This window comes from Micromys minutus (genome assembly GCF_963924665.1).
Source record: "Micromys minutus genome assembly, chromosome: 10".
Classification (NCBI taxonomy): domain Eukaryota; kingdom Metazoa; phylum Chordata; class Mammalia; order Rodentia; family Muridae; genus Micromys; species Micromys minutus.
In genome coordinates this window covers 34523819-34545092 of record NC_137979.1, presented here as the reverse complement: position 1 = coordinate 34545092, position 21274 = coordinate 34523819, and the positions used below count along the sequence as shown (strand labels likewise).

Here is a 21274-nt window from a genome sequence, read left to right as displayed (position 1 = left end):
GACAGGCAGCACCATTACAGCCTTAACTGAGGCAGAAAGAGAAGTCTGGAAGTAGCTCAGTGGCAATGCACATTGAGTCCTGTGTTCAGTCTCTAGCACCACAAAGAAAAGCAGAAAGAAAGAGAAGCAGGAGAGAAAAGAGAAAGTGGGGAGAAAATTAGGGGAAGGAAAGCAGGAAAGAAAGACAGGAGAGGTAGATGAACTAGTTTTGAATCTAGGAACGATATTTTGAAACATATACTAAACAAAATTACTTCCTAAAGCCCAATTTTTATGCAAGCAAAACTGCTGATAATTTCATATTTATAGTTAACAGAATATTAATATTTAATATGCCATTTATATTTATGTAAACTATTCCATGCTTTAGAATAATTATTTTATTCTCTTTTCATAAATCAAGTAAGATTTATTATTTTAAATGTCAGGACAGCACGGTGATGGCGGTCAGTAACACTGAGTATCTGAAAGTGCTAGGATGGCATGGTTTAAAAGATTATCACCAGGAATAAAAATGGTAAGACTATGAGGTGATTAAAATGCAAAAACCTGGATTCTATAAGGCATGTGTATATCAAAGCAGCATGTGGTATACTATCAGATACACAGATAGATACACACACACACACACACACACACACATATATATACACATACATACCTTTATACACAGAGACGTATAAATTTTACCTATCAAATTAAAAAACTTAATGAGTGTGAGCTGCTCATAGCTATGGTCCTGGGAGAAATCATAGGGCCTATGAAGCACTTTATATTATCTATGACTCATCGGATACCAAATTCGTGGTCAAGAATCTACCTCTCCTCAGTAATATTACCATTTCTGTAAAAACAAAAGCAAATCTAACATTAAGATAAATAACTTCACTTTAAAAAAAAAAAAAAAAAAAAGCAAAACCAAAAAGCAAAAACCTTGCAAAGACTCAGAAACAAACAAATCTGCCAAGTACTTCAGAACAAAACACAGCATAAATTTAAGTACAATATATATTTCTTCAAACAAGTTCTCTGCAGCAGCATTTCTACAGCAGAAAAAGAATGGTCAATACCTTCATTGAGGATTAGCCAATTTTATTAAACAAATGCAATAAAATGACATTATACTCACGAGATTGCTTCTTCTCTGTTTTCTCCCCAGGAAAAGCAGTGGCCAAACTGAGAATCAGCAAATTCATGAAGCCCCCCAGCAGCAGCAACACTGAAATAACCCCAAACGTTCTTATTGCTGCGAAAATTAAGTTCCTGAACTGTTCCAGAGCTGGGCTTAAACCCCTGTTAGAGGATGAAGAACAAAAGAGACTACATTTAGTGGCAGGGAAGAGAACATTGATACTCAGTGTTCAGGCTCTGGGTCCATTAAGCACAGCTGACCCAAAACCATACAAGTCCAGAGCTACAGTGCACAGGCCCAGAGCTACAACCCACGATGCTCCCTGAGTGACTTGAGTTAATTCAATGGCCAATGCAGCAATCATTATGTATTTGCTTTCAAAATCTTTTATAAATTTCCCTCTCAAACTCAGTCCAAGACTTTAAAAGCATGTCATCAGATACCTGTCTTAACATTAAACCTTTTAAGTGAAGAGTTACCTCATCTGGGTTTTCACTGGTGATCCGAGCAGCAATCACATGGCCCCTTGGGCAAGGAACATGAGCAGAATTTTCAAAATCAATGGGAGCATCACCCCAAGGAGATACCCCATACATCATACGAATATCCTTGATCCTAAATAGAGGGATCCCCATGGCAATCTGAAAGGTAATAAAACACATGCCATTTTCGACAGTCCCTTTTCTTAGCAGAAGAAGGAAGCTTATCAAAATATCTAAGAGTCTTTGCATACTTTGCAATTACTGCTAAAGCATTCTACTTTTGTAATCTGCATTCTGCAACTATCTAAGTTACATAAAATAGAACATACTGCTAAAGATTATTTGCTAGGATCATTCCCCTTTCTTAAAATGTCTCTAAATTCCTAATACAACAGACATTTTCCTCTGCTGTCATTTCTCCATGGAGGCACGATAAAATTATCTTAAAAAGTCAAGAGGTTCAGATAGGTAAAAACCCTTAACATTATAATTGTCTCTCATGCTGCAAACCCCTAGAAAAAATAAATAAGCCTCTGGACCTTTACTTGGATGGCTACTCCTACAAAGGGAAGACACGGAAAGTAACTGAGGAGGGATACGATCATCTGAGACCAGGTCTTACTAGGTAGCCCTGGCTGGCCTAGAACTTGCTATGCAGACTGGCTAAACTTAAACTCAAAGATCTGTCTATCTCTGTCTCTTGAGTGCTAGAATTACTGGCATGTGCCAGCAACCCTGGAAAAGCCTGTTATTTTATAAAATAAATATATCCTAATAAGAGCCAATGAGATAATTCAACAAATAAAGTCACTTACTGCCAAGGCAAATGATCTAAATTTAATCTACAGAACCCATGGTGGATGGAGAGAAACAAATCCCAAAAGTTGTTCTCTACCTTCCAAACGCATGCTGTGGCATGCACACCCATGTACACGAAACTCTTTTTAGTGCAAACCTGCACTAAATTAGGTCAGCTAGATACTCAGAAGTCTGAGATAGAAGACCGTTTGAAATTAGCTGATTATTTTCCATACTAAATTCAGCATCAATACGGTCCCTACAGGGAACGGGGACCACCAGGTAGACTAAGACGGATGGACCAGCCCAGACTGGAAATAAACAGGCAAAATAATATAAAATCCTATCATTTGCTTCTATTTACCATACTATTTGTTTCCCATGCTGGAAGAAGACGACACAATTACGAGCTACCACTTTCTACCACTTTTACAATGTGTGCTACTATAGTCCACCTCATCTGGAATTGCTTCAATAGACAGACTAGACTCAGAAATCGGGGCAAATATCAAAATTACGGAGCTTACTATAAGTAAATAATTAAACAAAGCAAATTGTTCTTTCAATTTTTATTTAGTTAAAAATGTATGTATATAAATGTTTTGCCTACATGTCTGTACAATATGTGCAGTGACTGATGAAGCCAGAAGAGGGCATCAAATCCCCTTAAATAGGAATCACCAACTGTTGTGCGGTACAGCAAGAGGGTATAGGGAATCAATCTGTGACGTCTAAGAGCAGCCAGTACTCGTAAGCAAAGAGCCATCTCCCCAGCCCCAAAGCAGACTGATTTTAAATTTTCTACTCAAAACAGTTTATTGATTGTGTTTATATGAAAGATGCATCAGAAAACTAACCCAAACCACATAATATTTATGAGAAATAAAGATAGGTAAGGCTCTTGCTTATTTGTACTTTTCTCGAAATTCCCTAAGCTCTAACATGAGTCCAGGTCGGGGTGACTCACCTGGAGCTGTGCTGCAGGAAGATTGACATCAGCCACCATCTCTGTACAAGGATGTTCAACCTGCAGCCGAGGGTTCAGTTCCAAAAAGTAGAAGCTTCCATCCTGGCTGTACAAGTATTCTACAGTCCCAGCACTCACATAACCAACCATTTTGGCAAGTTTCACTGCACACTTAAAGGAAGACGAGAGACTGTGAGTCTATCACTTGTCCAGCCACCATGTCACTGTAACTACATACTGATGACTGTCAACCACCCAAAACTCTGATCCACATTCAAGAAAATCATACCCACTCGAATTGCTATACAACGCCCTGAAATAACAAACTCAATGAAAAAGTGGGAGAAAAGACTGTTCCATCTCAGATCATAAGCACTCTCCATTAGACCAGAGGACACAGAGGCAAGACAAACAATGGGAGCAAACTCTTCGGTGACTCCTAGTCTCCAAGATTCCCAACATGTTCGTGTTTTTAGAAACATTGCTACCAGCTAGAGATTTCAGTTTTCTAATTTCTTGTGTAGCTAGTGACTAATCTTTTATTAGTGAAGACCATGTCTTCACCAATAGAATTCAGAGAGCTGGTAAGATATATAACATATAAATCGGACTTCAACCATGTAGATGAGAACATGTAAAGAATGGCAAATCAAAATAGGGTCACTGTATTTTTTTTTTAAGGTTTATTTATTCTCATATATGTGAGCACACTGTAGCTGTCTTCAGACACACCAGAAGAGGGCATCAGATCCCATTACAGATGGTTGTGAGCCACCATGTGGTTGCTGGGATTTGAACTCAGGACCTCTGGAAGAGCAGTCAATGCCCCTAAGCACTGAGCCATCTCTCCAGCCCCCCGGGTCACTGTATTTTTAAGATCTTTTTATTTAATATAGTAATTTAACCTGTATCCTAACCAGAATGGTCATTCAGAACTGCAGATGAAATGATGCTAATTTGAAAATTAAAATCTGTGATGTTAGTTTAGCACTAAAATAGTGGTTAACAAGAAAACATACTGCAGACTAGAAAGCTGGGAAGTGCCCTCCTTGTTACAGAAAAACGTATCTAATGGATTATTTCCTATAAAATGAAATGCTTGCTTTATATTAGCTAAATATGAAAAAAATGATAAGAACTATGGCATAGCATGCCCAAGGTTCTGGGTTCGATCTCTAGAACCACATAAACCAGGTGTGGTGACACATACCTTGAGAGGGGTGAAGGCAAGAGAATCAGAAGTTCAAAACTATCACAGAATTTGAGCATAGCCTAAGATACATAAAACTCTTCATCTAAAAGAAATTACTACATCTGATTATTTCAACTTGAAGCTGAGTATAAGAGTAAACAGCCCAGTAGGTTACCAAATAATTGAGAGAATTACATTTCTGAATAGCCCACAAGCATGGCCTTCAAAATATGTGACTAAAGTCTGAATTAATATTTGTACTTCTAATTCCTCACCAGTGGAAACTAGGCTATGAAACTTCACCTAAAGAAGGCAGTCTGAAAAACCCATGTTACAGAAACTGAATAGGGAAGAACTTTGCCCAGAATCAATTCAGGTGCCTTATAGGACCTTCGTCCTGGCTGCCTGGAAGTGAGTACTCTGCTAGCAGCCTTCAGATGAAGATGTAGAACTATCGCTCCTCTTCTACAATGCCTGCCTGGATGCCGCCATGTTCCTACTTTAATGATAACGGACTGAACCCCTGAACCTGTAAGCCGGCCCCAATTAAATGGTGTCCTTTATAAAACTTGCCTTGGTTATGGTATCTGATCACAGCAGTAAAACCTTAAGATAACCATTCTTTCAGAGAAAAAAAAAAAAAGTATGTTCACTTCCCTAAGTACAACTATTACCAAGACACACTTCATGACAAAGAAATTCTTCTTTATATAAAAGTATGAAACAGCTAAGTTCACAGATACTTAGATGGCATTATAAGAAGATAGTGAATTTGAATAAATCAGCTACAGATAGCTTCTTTTTACACAAGGCCTCACAATATAGCACAGGCTAGCCTAGAACTCTCCCTCTTCAAACCTCAGCCTCTCAAGGGCTGGAATCCTAAGTGAGTCACCATACCTGGCAGAATAAATATTTGATGTTAATCAATCCAACAAATTGCCAAAAAAAGCCACCTGTTCTTCATGAACTTTGTTACAATCTTAACATGTTTCCTTTATTTACCTTACTCAAAATAGCATGCTAATTTTCTATCTATCCATCCATCCATCTATTAGTTTTGTTGAAACATGGTTTCTCTGTGTAACCTTGGATGTCCTGGAACTTTGTAGACCAGACTGTCCTCAAACTCAGAGATCCAACTACTCCTGTCTTCCAAGTGCTGGGATTAAAGATGTGTGCTATCAACTCAAGGTCCCCCCCCCCTTTTTTAAGTATTAACTATATTTAGACTTTAGTAAGTTTCTTTACAATTTTCCTAGAAGAACAACAACATAAGATGTTTCTATAGGAAAAGAAAAAAAAATCTTATGCATCACCTAGAGTCATTGCTTGTATTTCTTCCATTCCTGTTATAGTATTTGAGCTGGGTGTGTGTGTAGAAAAATAACAATGGAAGTATTTAATAGACACACCTGTTCCATGTGTTCAAATACTGCTGGGGTAGCAATAGCAGCAGGAGCTTCTTCAATGATCTTCTGATGCCTACGCTGTACAGAGCAGTCACGGCCAAACAAGGAAATAGCATTGCCATACTGATCTGCCAGAATTTGGACCTCCAGATGACGAGATTGTTTTGCTAGTCTCATTACAAATATAGGTGATCCGGGGACTTCAGCTTGAACCTGTGTTAGAAAAAGAAACAAAATTCTTTAAGAATTTTTTTTCTATATTAAAATGTTGCTTTGATTTCAATAAGCAGATGCCTAAAAGTGTCAGGAACTACATTAATGATGGGAATAGAGAACGGAAGAAGTATAGTCCATGCCTTTGTCTATCTTTAATGCGCTGCATTCTTAGTTATATCAACCACATGAATCAATGAATTGAAAACATAAAACACCCAGTATGTTAAAAGGGCAAACAAAACACTCGAAAACACACACATGAACAACTCCCACAATAGGGCAAAAATACTGCCATCTACTCAAGACAATCACATATAGTCTTTGCTCCTACCTAGTTGCTTTCCTAATTAATATTATATCACATATGATACTGCTGAAGTCAAAAGTCTTCCATCTTGAGTTCTGAGAAACACTGTTAGTGGGCACAAAAAATCTTAAATTACCAATTAATTTTTGTTAGTATTTCAAATACATATCGATGTTTTCTGTTTTCTAGATTTCAACTGTTGATCATCCTTCCTCTTCTTCTTCTTCCTCTTCCTTTTCCTTCTCCTTCTTCCTCTTCCTCTTTTTTTCCCCTTCCAGAATCTCACTGTGTAGCCCTGGCTGGCCTAGAATTCACTGAGATCCACTTCTGTGTCCCCAGTGCAGGACTGAGGCTGTGCACCACCATGCCTGCTAACTGTTAACCTTTTGCAAGTAATCTTTTTGCTCCAATAGCTTTCAGATTTTAAGTGTCTGTCTTTTTCTTTTTCGTGTGTGTGTGTGTGTGTGTGTGTGTGTGTGTGTGTGTGTGTGTGTGTGTTTGAGATGTGTTGGGGGAGGCAGGCAAATTTATTAATATGCTTAGATGTGGTTTTTCTTGTATTCACCATGCTCGGGGCCCAACAGGGTTTTTTTTTTTTTTTTTTTTTTTTTTTGTTTTTTTTTTTAATTTCTGCTTGGCAGTTTTTATTAGTTTGAAAAAATTCTTGGACATTATTTCTTCAGATGCAGCCTCTGTTCCATTATTTCTTCAACTACTGCTGTTTCACTCTCTTCCTTATCTGTAAGTCTTAAAATGCATGATACTAGTGACGATCACCTTACCCCATGTCTGTATACTCTAACTTTTCTATTTCAGTTTGCTAGCTACATAAGTTATTTCAAAACTCTGAGGCCTGCTGAGAATGTCAACCTTTCACTTGCTCCTGATGCTCAGCTTCACAGTTCTTGTGCTTCTTGCGACCATGACAATATCATCTGGTTGCTCAGGTGCTCTTTCCCAAGTCGGGTGATTAGTGCGGACAGTTGACTGGTAAGTGTAGACAGCCTCAATGGAATGTGCTCATTTCTGTTAAATGTGGTCTCTCTGTCATTCAGTGGGCTTTTCAGTACGGCACACAGCACACACTAAACTTCTTCAATACAATGTCCTTAGAGGGTGAGGGCAAAAGCTGCATGTCCTCTTGAAGTCTAGGCTCCAATATATGTACATCACTTTGGCCAACTAACAGTGGTCTAAGCAAACCACAAAAATGGTGATAATTCAAAAAAAAAAATGGGAAAAAAGTCAAAGTCACATTGCAAGGGTGTTCATACAGGAATGGGAGGAGTTATTGTGGCCGTCTCTGCAAACAATGTACAATGATCCACCCTGTGGCCACAATAATTGACATACCTCCCACATGCAAGTCAGACTCACCCCCTCCCAAGACCCCCAAAGTCTCATCCAATCAGGTCATCAGGCTTGACCTTCACTGCTTTCATGACTCATATCCAGAAACAAGAGTCCCCTTCGGGTCAGCTCCTCAGTCACATGCTCTTCATCCAAAGACCTGAGAACTAAAGAGACAAGTTATCTGCCCCAAACCCCAACACTTAAGGATGAGATTGGGAGGAAGAACTGTGATTCTTGTTCAAATGGAAAAGACTGGAGATACTCAGTGCTTGCTGGTTTCACAGTGGTTGGTCCTGAAATCCCAAATAAGGTATATGTTGTTTTTTTCCCTTACTCAAAGAGCAGACATTCACTTATTATTTTTTTAATTTTAGGGATTTTATGTGTATGGATGTTTTGCTTGCATTTATGCCTATGCACCACATGTGTGTCTGTTGTCTGAGAAGGGCAAATAGGGGCATCAGATCCCTTGAGACTGGCTGTAAGCTACCACGTGAGTGTTGGGAATCAAAGCCAAGTCCTCTGGAAAAACAGTCAGTGCTCTTAACTGCTAAGCCATTCTCCGGCCCCTTTTGCTTTTGCGAAAGTAGCCAGGCTGGGTTCAAACTCAGTATATATCTGAGAATGATCTAGAAATCCTGGTTTCCCTTTGCTTCCTTGATTCCTGAGACTACAGACTTACACAACCATACACAGTTTATGTGATGCTGGAAATCAAACCTGGAAACTCACAAATGCTAAAATAAGTATGTTATCAACTGAGGTTCACTCCCACCACTCATGTTTTATAGTTATATTCAGCATTAATAGATATTTTCAATATTTTGTTTTGAAATCTTGTCTTAGTCCGAGTTTCTATTTCTGCACAAACATCATGACCAAGAAGCAAGTTGGGGAGGAAAGGGTTTATTCAGCTTACACTTCCACATGCTGTTCATCACCAGAGGATGTCAGGACTGGAACTCAAGCAAGTCAGGAAGCAGGATCTGATGCAGATGCCATGGAGGGATGTTACTTACTGGCTTGCTTCCCCTGGCTTGCTCAGTTTGCTTTCTTATAGAACCCAGGTCTACCAGCCCAGGGATGGCACCACCCACAATGGGCCCTGCCACCCTTGATCACTAGTTGAGAAAATGCTGCACAGCTGAATCTCATGGAGGCATTTCCTCAACTGAGGCTCCTTTCTCTGTGATAACTCTACCTTGTGTCAAGTTGACACAAAACCAGCCAGTACAGATCTTCTTAGATTCATGACTTCATGAATTACATCATAGTTTTAAGTTTTTTAATAACTTAGTTATATGTATGTCTGCGTGATAGTATATGCACAAAAGTCCAAGTGCCCCTAGAGGTCAGATAAAGGCATCAGATGTCCCTGAGTTAGAATTACAGCCAGTTATGACTCACCAAATAGTGCTGGGAACTGAACTCTGGTACTCTATAAGAGCTGTGCATGTTATAAACAGCAAAATCATCTCTCCAGCTCCAAATTACATTATCTTTTCAGTTATCTCAGATAACAGCTTTTGACAGTTGTTCCACTACTACAGAACATGGGCAATCTTGTTTTCAGATTGCATTAATAATATTCTACTACTTTCTAGCCCCATTAATAGTGTGCTCACTGTCCCCACAATTTTATCAATACCCTTCTCAGAATATTTAGCCCATGAGCTAACTATTGTAAAGTGTCACTTGTTTCATGATGGTGGTAGCACACCTTCTGTATCAAGTCCTATGCCATCATGCTTTGACAGCAGTCTCCCTTGATTTCGTTTGTTTGGCAGTACTAGGGACTGAATCTAGGGCCTAATGTATGCTAGGCAAACATTCTATCACTGACCTATGGCTCTAGCTATCAAACTTAAACAATAAAGACAAAAACCTAGTGACTTGGGACAGTATTTTGAGCTAGACTTAGCTGGTAAACCTGTTACTGTGCACTGCTGTTACCTAGCAGCTCAACTAGGGTTTGATTGTCTATAAAGTCTCACTGACATATTCAAATATGGTGCTGACAGACACCCAGTAGGATTCAGAGGCCTTAGCTCAAAGGATTCTTCTCTGCTTCATATGGTTTCTCTTCCTCTAATAGGGCAGAATGGATTCTTCATGTGTCAGTTGAGGGCTCATTCTAATTAGCCAAGGTATATAAACTTCACAACCACTTAAAATGTAAGCTTCAGAATTTATGCTTCCTTTTGTTGTTCAAAATAAATTGAAAGGACAATTGGGACCCAACGGGTGAAAAGGAGGATTTTTCTTCTCAATGATGAGACACAATCATATGCTGTACAGTAAAAGCATACAGAGACAGATGCTTTCACAGTCATCTCTGCAACTGATGCATTGTTCTTTTTTGTATTTTTTGGTCTTTTCATCTCTTTTTATGCTTGAGTCTAAATTTTCTTCTATTCTCCAAAGACTGATTCTTCCTTCAATCTTATCTAATATGCTTTTTAATTCTTATACTGCTGCCTTAATTTCAGTTACAGTATTTTCAGATCCAGAATGTTTCTTTCTTTTTTTTTTTTTAACTTAAGCAGTCTTTAATGAAAGCCATGCAAGAGACCGTCTCTGGTCCTGCATCTTCTCGATCGTTTCTTCCTTGTGTTTGCCCTTCTCCTTCCCTACTTGTCGGGACTTGGCTTTCCTCTCCAGGATCTTCTTGCGGTCCTTGTCCAGCTTTAGGCTGCTGATACCCACCGTGCTGGGGTGGACGCCCACATGGACAGTTGTGCCATTAGTCTTCTCTCGCTGGACTCGCTCAATGTAGATGACACATTTCTTCCTGTGAAGTTGGACCACTTTGCCAATCTGCTGGCCTTTGTAGTGTCCTGGAACAACCTGAACTTCATCATCCTTTCGAATGGGCGTAGACCTAACATTATACTTCTGTCTCAGTTCTTTGGAAAGAGGGGAAGACATGATCTTCCTCTGAATGTGAGAAGGGATTAAACTTCATCTTGGTGACTTGCAATCAAGCGATGGCCACAAAAGGAAAGAGATCTACACGCGATTTCCCGAATGTTTCTTTTTTTTTTTTTTTATGATTTCTAATTCTCTGCGAAAATTCTCAGCATTGCCTTTAATTTTCTTAAATGTGGTAAGCATAGTTATTTGAGGATCCTTGTCTGATAGCTCTATCATCTAATTCCCCTTTGGATCTGTTTCTGCTGACTTTCATTCCTGGTTTTGAATCATGCACTTTATATACCTACTTACTTTTAATTGTGTTTTATATATCACGTGAAAAATTAGTAGTAATAATTTAAAGTTCTATATATACTCTTCCTCTGGAGAGGATGGGCATTTTCATTATGCATGTAGATGGGTAGAAGCATTGGCAATTATAAACATAATACCTAAATCAAGTCCACTGCTTTAAATCTGGGCTTTAGTTCTTCCTATGAGGGTTGGTCAACTTCTGGTTATTCTTCCTCCTGTGGTACAGTCCTTTAGGATCCCAATATAAAACATAAGAGTCCTTAAAGCCTCCTAAACTACTTGTTCAACTATCAATAAAATCTATATTTCATCTTCTCAGTCGTAGAAGACAAATGAAGCTCTTCTGGTCCCAGGCACTGTGGGAGCTGTGGGTTCTTGTGCAGACATGGCCAAGTCCAAGAACCACGCCACACAAACCAGTCCCACAAATGGCACAGAAATGGCATCAAGAAACCTTGGTCACAAGGATATGAATCTCTTAAGGGGGTTGACCCCAAGTTCCTGAGGAACATGCACTTTGTCAAGAAGCAGATGCAGGCCAACAATGCAAAGGCAGTGAGTGTAATCGAAGCGGCCATCAAGGCCCTTGTGAATCCTCAGGCCATCAAGCCCAAGATGCCAAAGGGCCCCAGCCACAAACTTAGCCATATGGCTTTTATCGCTCACCCCAAGCTTGGGAAGAAGATTGGAAGCTACATGGACAAGTGTTGTAGGTTCTGCCAACCAAAGTGCAAGGTTCAAACCAAGGCAGAGGACAAAGCTCCAGCTCCAGCCCCAGCTCCTGCAAAGGTGTCCAGACTCCTACAAAGTCTCCATAGAAAAGGCTCCAACCAATGTGAAGACAGACAAACTGCTGTGACACCCACACCTACACACTATTTGTAGGAAACCAGTGTCCTATGCTGTTTTTACAAATAAACTCGAGACAAGGGGGGGAAAGACAAATAAAAATTCTAACCATTTTGTAGGGTTTTTTTTCTTCCTTCTCAAGGAAGAGGCTGTTTTTTGTTTATTCGGTTGTTTTTTGAGGCAGGTTCTTACTATGTAGATAAAGACTGCCCTTTAAGTTAATATTCTCCTGCTTCAGACGCCTGAATGCTAGTGTTAGGTTTAGGAGCTACCATGCCCAACTGGCTGTTGTGTCTTGAGTGGAAATATCTTTGTGGGAAGAAGAAAAAGTTTTCAAATCCCAGGCTCACCTCTGCATTTCTTTCTCCTCTTCTAATTCTTTTGTTTTATTTTGTTTTGCTAGTTGTTGGTTTTTTTGAGATGGGTTTCTCTGTGTAGCTTTGGCTATCCTGGAACTCATTCCGTAGGCTTGATCATAGATCTACCTGCCTCTGCCTCTGCCTCCTGAATGCTGAGATTAAATGTCCACTACTATCCACTCTTTTATAATTCTTTACTGTCTTGAAAAGCTTCTCAACTCTTAAAACAGACTTTGAAGGGGAAAATATATACATATATATACATATATACATACATAAACACATATGTACATATAACCCAGTTTTCCTTTTCTGTTCACTACAATATTTAAGACAAAAATGAACTTAACAGGCTGGAGAAATTGATCAGTGGTTAATAGCACTGACTACTCTTCCAGAGGTCCTGAGTTCAAATCCCAGCAACCACATGGTGGCTCACAACCATCTGTAATGGGATCTGATGCCCTCTTCTGGTGTGTCTGAAGACAGCTACAGTGTACTCACATACATAAAATAATCTTTAAAGAAAAAAAAAGACCTTAACTTCTGATCTTCTTACTCTCTGATACTACCTTGAACATGCATAATACCATCTGATTCTCCTGCTAACACCGTGTGTGTGTGTGTGTGTGTGTGTGTGTGTGTGTGTGTGTGTGCTCGTGCATGCACTCGCGCCAATGCAAGTGGTTGAGTGTATATATCACTGCTGAGAACACAGGTATACACCATGAATGGTTTATACAGAACCAGGACTTGAACCTAAGACATTCTGCATGCAGAGCAAACATTCTACCTCCTAAACAATTAAATTAGCCCCATGACTCAGCAATTTTAATTGCTTTTTTTTTAAATGGAAAGATTGATCTAGCTGGCTATTATTAGAAATTAGGGACTTTCATATAAAACAAATCTTTAGTGTCCTAGAGTCTTCATATACTTAATTTCAAACTAAAACGCAGTTATGAAATATCTGTGTTATCATTGATTAAAATGATTTTACATTAGGAAAGCAAGCCTTTTTTCGGCACTCCATCAAACATTACTTTAACTACAAATTTAAATGTTACAATAGAAACATAATGAAAAGGACAGGTAATAATAAACTTCTGAATACTATTAAGAATAAAATGTAGTAAGACAATAGTTTTTAAGCTTTCTTTATCAAACCATGGCTTTTCCTCTTATCTCCTAATAACTAAGCAAGAAATTTGCCACTGAATGGTTTTTGAAAAGGGAGTGGGGCAAATGGAAGGTAAGTAGGGGCATCTACACAAAAGGATGGGATGAAGTGTGAGAAGAAGGCTAGCAACATGACAAAGTAAGACCTGTGGCCAGTTTTCTTCTTCCTGACACATTTCCATGAGTAATAGTAGAAGAAGAGAAAAAAGAAAAAAAAAATCAAGCATGTGAAGATAACTCTTAGGGCAGAACAATGAAGCATTTTGTCTCCCTTTTACATTACCTATAGTATGGCCACATCAAGCAAGGCTAAGGCCGAGAAACCATAGGATAAGCTCTCTGAGGCACCCATACTAAGGCACACATACAATTAGGTTCCTGTGTGAGGGTGGGATGGCCACACAGCATAGTCGAGAACATGGGCTGCTGGGCCAAGAAGATAGAAGATGTGGTAGAAATTCAAGGGACTCCAGTCAACTTTGTATGATGTAAGGTAAAGCCTATCAGAGAGCTTGCATCTGGCCAACATACGGGCAAACTGATGAGGATCATCCCACCATACCACACACCCTTACCTACAAAGTCAAAACAACACAGAGTATAAAAACACTGTCTCTTCTTGCCATAAGATACTGTGAGCAGTATATACCATGCAGAAAGGAGCTATATACCTAATAATTGAATTACATAAGTGACTAGAATTACATTCAATTAGATATTTCATTAATTCCCTCCATTCCTATGAATAATCAGGTAAAGGCTATGGACAAAGCTTAGATTACATACACATAAAAATATAAACTTGACATTTTCTATATATCTAAGGTACAGTATAAATTAAATCTCTGATATACATGGCAGTTCAAACAAGCAAAATCAACTTGTACTCTACCTGTCTGAAGAGGTTAGGGAAGTCATCTGCATTGTTAACTTTTCTGATTCCCTTCCCTCCTCCTCCCTCTGAGGCCTTGATCATCACGGGATATCCAACTTCCTCAGCTGCCTTCAGAAAAAAGAGAAAGAAGAAACAGTTATATTAGTAGAGAAAAGAATTGGTATTTTCTCCATTTAAGAATAAGTCATTAAAGAGTTAGGCATAATGGTACATGCCTTTAATCCCAACACTCAACAGGCAGCAGCAGGTGTGTCTCTGTAAGGCTAGCCTGATCTACATAGAGAGTTCTAGGATAGCTAGGGCTACATAAAGGGAACAAAACAGGAAGGGAGGAAGGGAGGAAGGAAGGAAGGCAGGCAGGCAGGCTGGCAGGGAAAGAAAAGAAAGAAAAAAAGAGGAAAGAAAGAAGGGGGGAGTCACTACCCAGGCATGGTGGCACATGCCTTTGAGAGGGAAAAGCAGGCAGATCTCTGTGACTTTGAGGCCAGTCTGGTCTACATAGTGAGTTCCAGGCCAGCCAGGGTTATGTAGAGAGACCCTGTCTTAAAAATAAATAAACCCTGCAGCCCTACACACTAGGCAGCTTACAAGTTCCTGAAACTCCTGTCTCTTCTTTACAACTTCATATACTAAGCTCACCCTCAAGATAAACTTAGATTTCTGACTAATTTTGATAATATTTTGGGGTTTTGCTACTTTTATCTTTAATAAAGAGTAAAAACAGGAGAAAAAATTCTGGATACTTAAAAGTCTGACTTACCAAATCTTATGTATGTGTGGTTTGAAGCTATGCCAGAATGGACAGCTTATATGAAATCTATTTAAAAAGTTATTGGGACCTTAAGAATGGCCAGGCAAGGTAGTTATCAGAAGAAATAAGGAAGCTTTTATATATAATGTCATGGGGAAAAAAATGAAACCATATTAAAGTAAATTGAGTTAACAAAAATTTTAAATAACCAAATCATCCTTTTATGAAAATATTCCAGGCTTTCAAGATTTTGCAACATTGTAGAAATAGCTTCTGAAAGTATGATCAGAAAGGCCTTTTTTGAGAAAGACCTTTGGCTCTCTGTCCCAGGCTGGCCTTTAACTACATAGCTCAGGATAGTCTTGAGTTCACAGTGATCCTTCTGCCCCAGTCTTCCAAGTACTAAGATTGAAAGCATATATCATCACAATAACCCCCGCTAAAATCTAAATTTTAAGTTATACCAGTAGGTTGTCCACTTGCAGTTCCTTCTCCTCTCCTGTACTCACATAAACAAATTTAACAGGAAGATAAATTTTATCAACTGTCACCAGGTGACAATCAGAGAGATAGAATGGTACAAACAGGACTAGCTACCTCCCAGCTCACTGTCCTGTGGAGTGTACATAATCCATTTCCTTCAAAAGAGGATTTAGGAGTTAGGGGTTGGAGCTTGTAGAAACATTCAGCAGTCAGGAGCACTGGCTACTCTTCTAGATGACTGAGAATTTGATTCCCAGCACCCACATCATGCCTCACAGCCATCTGTAACTCCAGTTACAGGGGGTTCAATGCCTACCCCTGCGTTCATGGGCAATGTACACACCTGATGTGCAGATATACATATAGATAAAATACCTATAAAATGTTATAGAGAAAAAACAAAGGATAACCTGCTGAGGCCAGCAAGGGAGACCTTTTTTTTAAAAAATGTATGAGCAGGGAATTGTGGCACAAGACTGTAAGCCCGAGACTTTGTAAGCTGCAGCAGGAGGAGTACATGAATCTGAGGCTAACATAGACTATATAGTGAGTTTCAGATTAGCCTGGGCTACAGGATGAGAACTTGACTCAAAACAGAACAAAAAGAGCTAAAAGAAAATAAATCATTAAATTAACAGAGATTTTTTTCTTTTGGGGAGGGTAGGGTGCTCAAGACATGGTTTCTTCGTATATCCTTGGCTGCCTTGGAACTGGCTCTGTAGTCCAGGCTGGCCTCATTAGTGCCGGGATTAAAGTATGCACCAATACTGCCTGACTTAGAGATGATTTCTTAATGGAGGGTTTCATCACTATCTCTAGACTTCTTATAATTATAACCAGAAAAAACAAACTTTTTAATTGATAAGCAAAATAACTAGTTCTTTTTAAAACTCTTTGCAAATTTGGAAATCTACTCTTCAGCAAATTATAGCAAACAGTATTTTAAATATGTAAGTATATTAGGATATTGCTTATTAAAATTGTAGGATGATTAGCGTCTAGAACAAACAATAGAACAAACCAAACTAACTGTTGAGCATGCTCCTGAATTAGCAACATTCAAGCCAGATTAAAATAGCATATCTTCATAAGATGCCTCTTGCATTATCCACCAAAAAGCATAACTGAGGCTTCCAACTAGTTCACAAGTAGAAGACAAACTGGAGGGAACTGTAAGGTAATAAAGGGTGACGGTGTGGGTCACACTGCTACAGAGATGGATAATAGTTAGAGTAACAATCCTATCAGTCTCTCTCCTTCACTCCTCCTCAAGGGGAAAAGTTATTTGACTGGCCAATTTGGAAGGAGAAATGGGGCATGGTTACTCAATCTCTTCTGAAATCAGCCCACAACACAGAACACATGCTCTTTGTGAGCTCTCAGCCATGTAATAAGCGAAGTGATAAATACTTTCTCTATGGAGGAAAGTCTGGTTACTCAGCACTGCCAATTACCAGATAGGAGGAAGAAGCCTTGTTAGCTAACTCTCCACTCATCCTATAAATTTCATTGTTGCTGTATACACGAGCCATCTTTTACAAGTACCTCTACTAATAGCTGGTGGAGAGGAAAAATCAGTGCCTCCTTAAAACAATTAATCATCCAAGAACTGATCTGCAGGTCACCAGTCCTCTTCAAAAATAAATTATTTAAGTTTAAAGTCACTTCCTCACTCCATACTTAAGAAATATTTATCCTGGCCTTACAACTCTCCTGTTAGCATGTCATGAATCTGACTTTGAATCCCTGTATTTGTAACTAGAACTGACCGCCCCAGAGTCAATAACTTACCTTCAGTCCATCATCCACATCCTTCACATAGCCTTTCTCATACAGATCCTGTGGAACATTTAAGATGCGTTTTGAAAAATCATTTTCTTGCCAGTCCACTCGAAGACCTACAATAGACAATAATAATTTGAGACCATCTATGAGAGCTTGTGCCAATCTTAAAAGGATAAGTAGTCTATACTGAACCCAAACTCGATATGTAGTGAAGACTGGTCTTGAACTTGCAATCCTCCTGCCTCTGCTTCCTGATTGCATGGATTACAAATATGTTCCACACACTTGGCTATATACCTTCCATTAAAACCTATTGTGCTGGGGGCTAGAGAGATGGTTCAGAAATTAGGAGCACCATCTACTCTTCAGTCCCGAGTTCAATTCCCAGCAACCATATATTGGCTCACATCCATCTATAATAGGATCTGATGCTGATGCCCTCTTCTGACCTGCAGGTGTACATACTGATAGAACATTCATATACATAAAATAAATAAATCTTTTTTTAAAATATTACTGTATTTGCCAAAATTAAAGGTAGATGGGGGACGGGGAATAAAAAAATAGAGTAAAACCTTGATCAGTTCTTGGAGATGAGATTATTCAGCTATAACACGGGCTAGAATTTGGGTGCTTATACTAGAAAGATCCAGGAGTGTGAGCAGAGACCTAGTTACACAGATGCAAGGAGGGGGATAGAGTGGAAGCAAAGAGAAAGGGGAAAGGAAAAGAAAGAAAAGCATGGCAGATTTCTCACGGCAACACACAGGCAAAATACTTTCAATGTTTTGAGGCCTGCTCTGGGGCCAGAGGTCTGAGAAATAATTCAATCTTTATGAGTCTCTGGAAATGGAAATGGCAGTTTTATTGGTCTCAGCAGAGTCATGACGCTATGCTCCCTGAATGTCTCTGTATTCAGCTCCAAGGAGAACACTACAGTCTCTCCATTCAAACAAGAACAAATTCAACCTTTTAAACCATTTGACCCAGCAGGTCTGGAGAGGATATGGCAATCCTCTCCCTGGAGAGCCAGAAGAACAAGGGTTCAAATCTTTTCAGTCTCAAGACAATGGTCATTCCTATTCTTAAAAGGTTTTAATGTGTTTGTGTGTGAGTGCAAAAAAAGGTGAGGTTTATATTATTATTACTACTTGCTTAAAAAAAGAAAACTCCAAAGAACTGGCAAGAATACATTATTTCTCAATTTTTCTTTTTATCCCTCCTTATGGGAGGAAGGTGACCACTGACCTCATCTTTGCATGCATACAAAACACTGGCAGGCAGGTACACATCTAAGCAAGTAAGATCAGGGCTCTTGCTAGTGATCTACATTACTCCCCAGGCATTACTGACATCTTACTTCACCTAACAAGCCTGCCGGAGGGTGCTGCCAGCCTACCCAACCCCTACCAAAATGTTTTCCCGGAGTCTCTCCAAATCAAGTTACTGTATCATTCCAGAACTCGGTTTAATATCTGTACCTAATACTCAATGTATATTCCTAAAATATAATAAAAATCACAAGAGTTTTAAGCTAAGAGATTCTCTCTCTCTCTCTTTCTCTCTCTCCCACCCTCCTTCCCTCCCTCCCTCTCTCTCTCTGTTTGCTTGTCTTTCCAGACAGGATCTCTCTGTGTAGTCCTGGCTATCCTGGAACTCACACTGTAGACCAGGATGACCTTGAACTCAAAGAGATCCACCAGATGGGCTGCCTGTGAACTGCCTAGTGTGGGTGCTGAGAACTGACCATAGATCCTCTGGAAGAACAGCAAACTGTATTAACCACTGAGCCATCTTTCCAACCATTGATGACTCTATTCTTTTATTTCTAAAAATTCTCTCTCTCTCTCTCTCTCTCTCTCTCTCTCTCTCTCTCTCTCTCTCTCTCTCTCTCTAAGGTAGGGTCTCTCTACATAACCCTGGCTGTCCTGGAACTTACTATGTACACTAGGCTGACCTTAAACTCAAAGGATCTGCCTGCTTCTGCCTCTTGAATGCTGGGCTCAAAGGTGTGTGCCACCCACACCCTTACCCCACACCCTGGCTGACATTCTATTTCTTACCAAGGATCTGAATTCAGTCTAAACCAACTTAAGCCCAGGGCACATATTCTACTTAGCCTCTCACACCTTAAGATATAAAGAAGGAGGCTAGAGAGAAGATGGTTTAGTGTGAGGCTCAGAGTTCAGATCTTCAGACCCCAAAAGACAGGAAGGTACAGTGACTGATTATAAACACAGCACTCAGAAGTCAGTGACAGGGAAGAGACCAGGAAAGGCTCGCTAGCTAGAACAGCTGAATCAGAAAGTAGGTTGGGGTTGAAGAGATGGCTCAGGGGTTAAGAGCATTGACTGTTCTTCTAGAGGTTCGGAGTTCAATTCCTAGCAAGCACATAATGGCTCACAACCATCTGTAATAGGATCCAATGCCCTCTTCTGGTGTCTGAAGACAGCTACAATGTATCTGTATAAATAAAATAAATCTTAAAAAAGAAAAAAAATCAACTTTATAAAAAAAGAAAGGGAGAAAGAACAAACTAGGTTAACCAGTAGAGAATGGAGAAGAAAGGGCTTTGACATTTTGTCCTCACACATATGCATGCATATATATGTATATATATGTGTGTGTGTGTGCGTGTGTGTGTGTGTGTGTGTGTGTAAGTATGCATATATATATATATATATATATATATATATATATATATATATATATATATATATATATTACACACAGAGACACCTCTCTCTCTCTCTCTCAAACACACACACACACACACACAAACACACACACTAGGAAACAAAAAAAAAAGAAAAAGAAAGAAAGAAATAATGTCTTACCACTGCCACTCCAGGGAAGAGTTGGGATACCTGCAGTTTGAGCCACAATAGAAGATGCAATCTTATCCCCCAAAGCCCACATGGCCTGGCTTGGAGGACCTAAAACAACACAAGCCAAGAAAGGAGCCTTAACAACAGTATCTCTGCCTTCTTCTGGTACATATATTTGGTCTTATATATCTTTATATTTGTTTTGTCCCACTTATGGCATATGATACCCACAATGTTTCCACACATCTTTATATCGTTTCTAGAATCCAATGGTGCACACAGTCCGTCTTAGTCAGGGTTTCTATTCCTGTACAAAATATCATGACCAAGAAGCAAGTTGGGGAGAAAAGGGTTTATTCAGCTTCCACTTCCATATCGCTGTTCATCACCAGAGGATGTCAGGACTGGAACTCAAGCAGGTCAGGAAGCAGGAGCTGATGCAGAGGCCATGGAAGGATGTCACTTACTGGCTTGCTTCTCCTGGCTTGCTCAGTCTGCTTTCTTATAGAACCCAGGTCTACCAGCCCAAGGATGGCACCACCCACAATGGGCTGGGTCCTCCCCCTGTTGATCACTAGTTGAGAAAATGCCTTACAGCTGGATCTCATGGAGGCATTTCCCCAACTGAGGCTCCTTTCTCTGTGATAACTCCAGCTTGTGTCAAGTTGACACAAAACCAGCCAGTACACAGGCAAAGTCCAATATATAGAAATTCTATCTTTAAATTTCTGAAAAATACAATTTTTGTGAATTGTGGTCCACATTAACCAAGTAACAAAGTCATTTCTCTAAAGCTAAATCCTAAAGTAAAACTGGTAAAATTTTAGGGTTTACATTTGAAATGTACTTTACTTGGTCTTGGGAAACCTAACAAAGAGATTGTTTCCCCTTTAATAATCCTTACAAAGAAAGCATCATCAGTACTGTGGAGGGACCCTGACACAGAAACAACTGGAGCCATGTAACCTGCGTTTTTCCTTTTGTCATGATAAAAGAAAAAAGGTTGAATGAAATACCTCTCAAGGGTAGAATATATCATTTAATATATGCAAATATAT

General features: G+C 39.4%; 1 protein-coding gene across 5 annotated transcripts in view; it reads right to left on the bottom strand.

Moving 5' to 3' along the window:
• ACACA (acetyl-CoA carboxylase alpha) overlaps nucleotides 1-21274 on the bottom strand; it is a 202888-nt gene that overhangs the window by 145229 nt on the left and 36385 nt on the right. For all 5 annotated transcript variants that reach the window (XM_080923502.1, XM_080923501.1, XM_080923500.1 and 2 more), the window contains 7 exons: nucleotides 20226-20324; nucleotides 17395-17501; nucleotides 14367-14477; nucleotides 5987-6196; nucleotides 3380-3550; nucleotides 1612-1773; nucleotides 1130-1293 (listed from right to left, as the gene is read on the bottom strand). In XM_080923502.1, coding sequence (XP_080779628.1) covers nucleotides 1130-1293; nucleotides 1612-1773; nucleotides 3380-3550; nucleotides 5987-6196; nucleotides 14367-14477; nucleotides 17395-17501; nucleotides 20226-20324 — 1024 coding nt within the window. The remainder of the gene's footprint in view (nucleotides 1-1129; nucleotides 1294-1611; nucleotides 1774-3379; nucleotides 3551-5986; nucleotides 6197-14366; nucleotides 14478-17394; nucleotides 17502-20225; nucleotides 20325-21274) is intronic.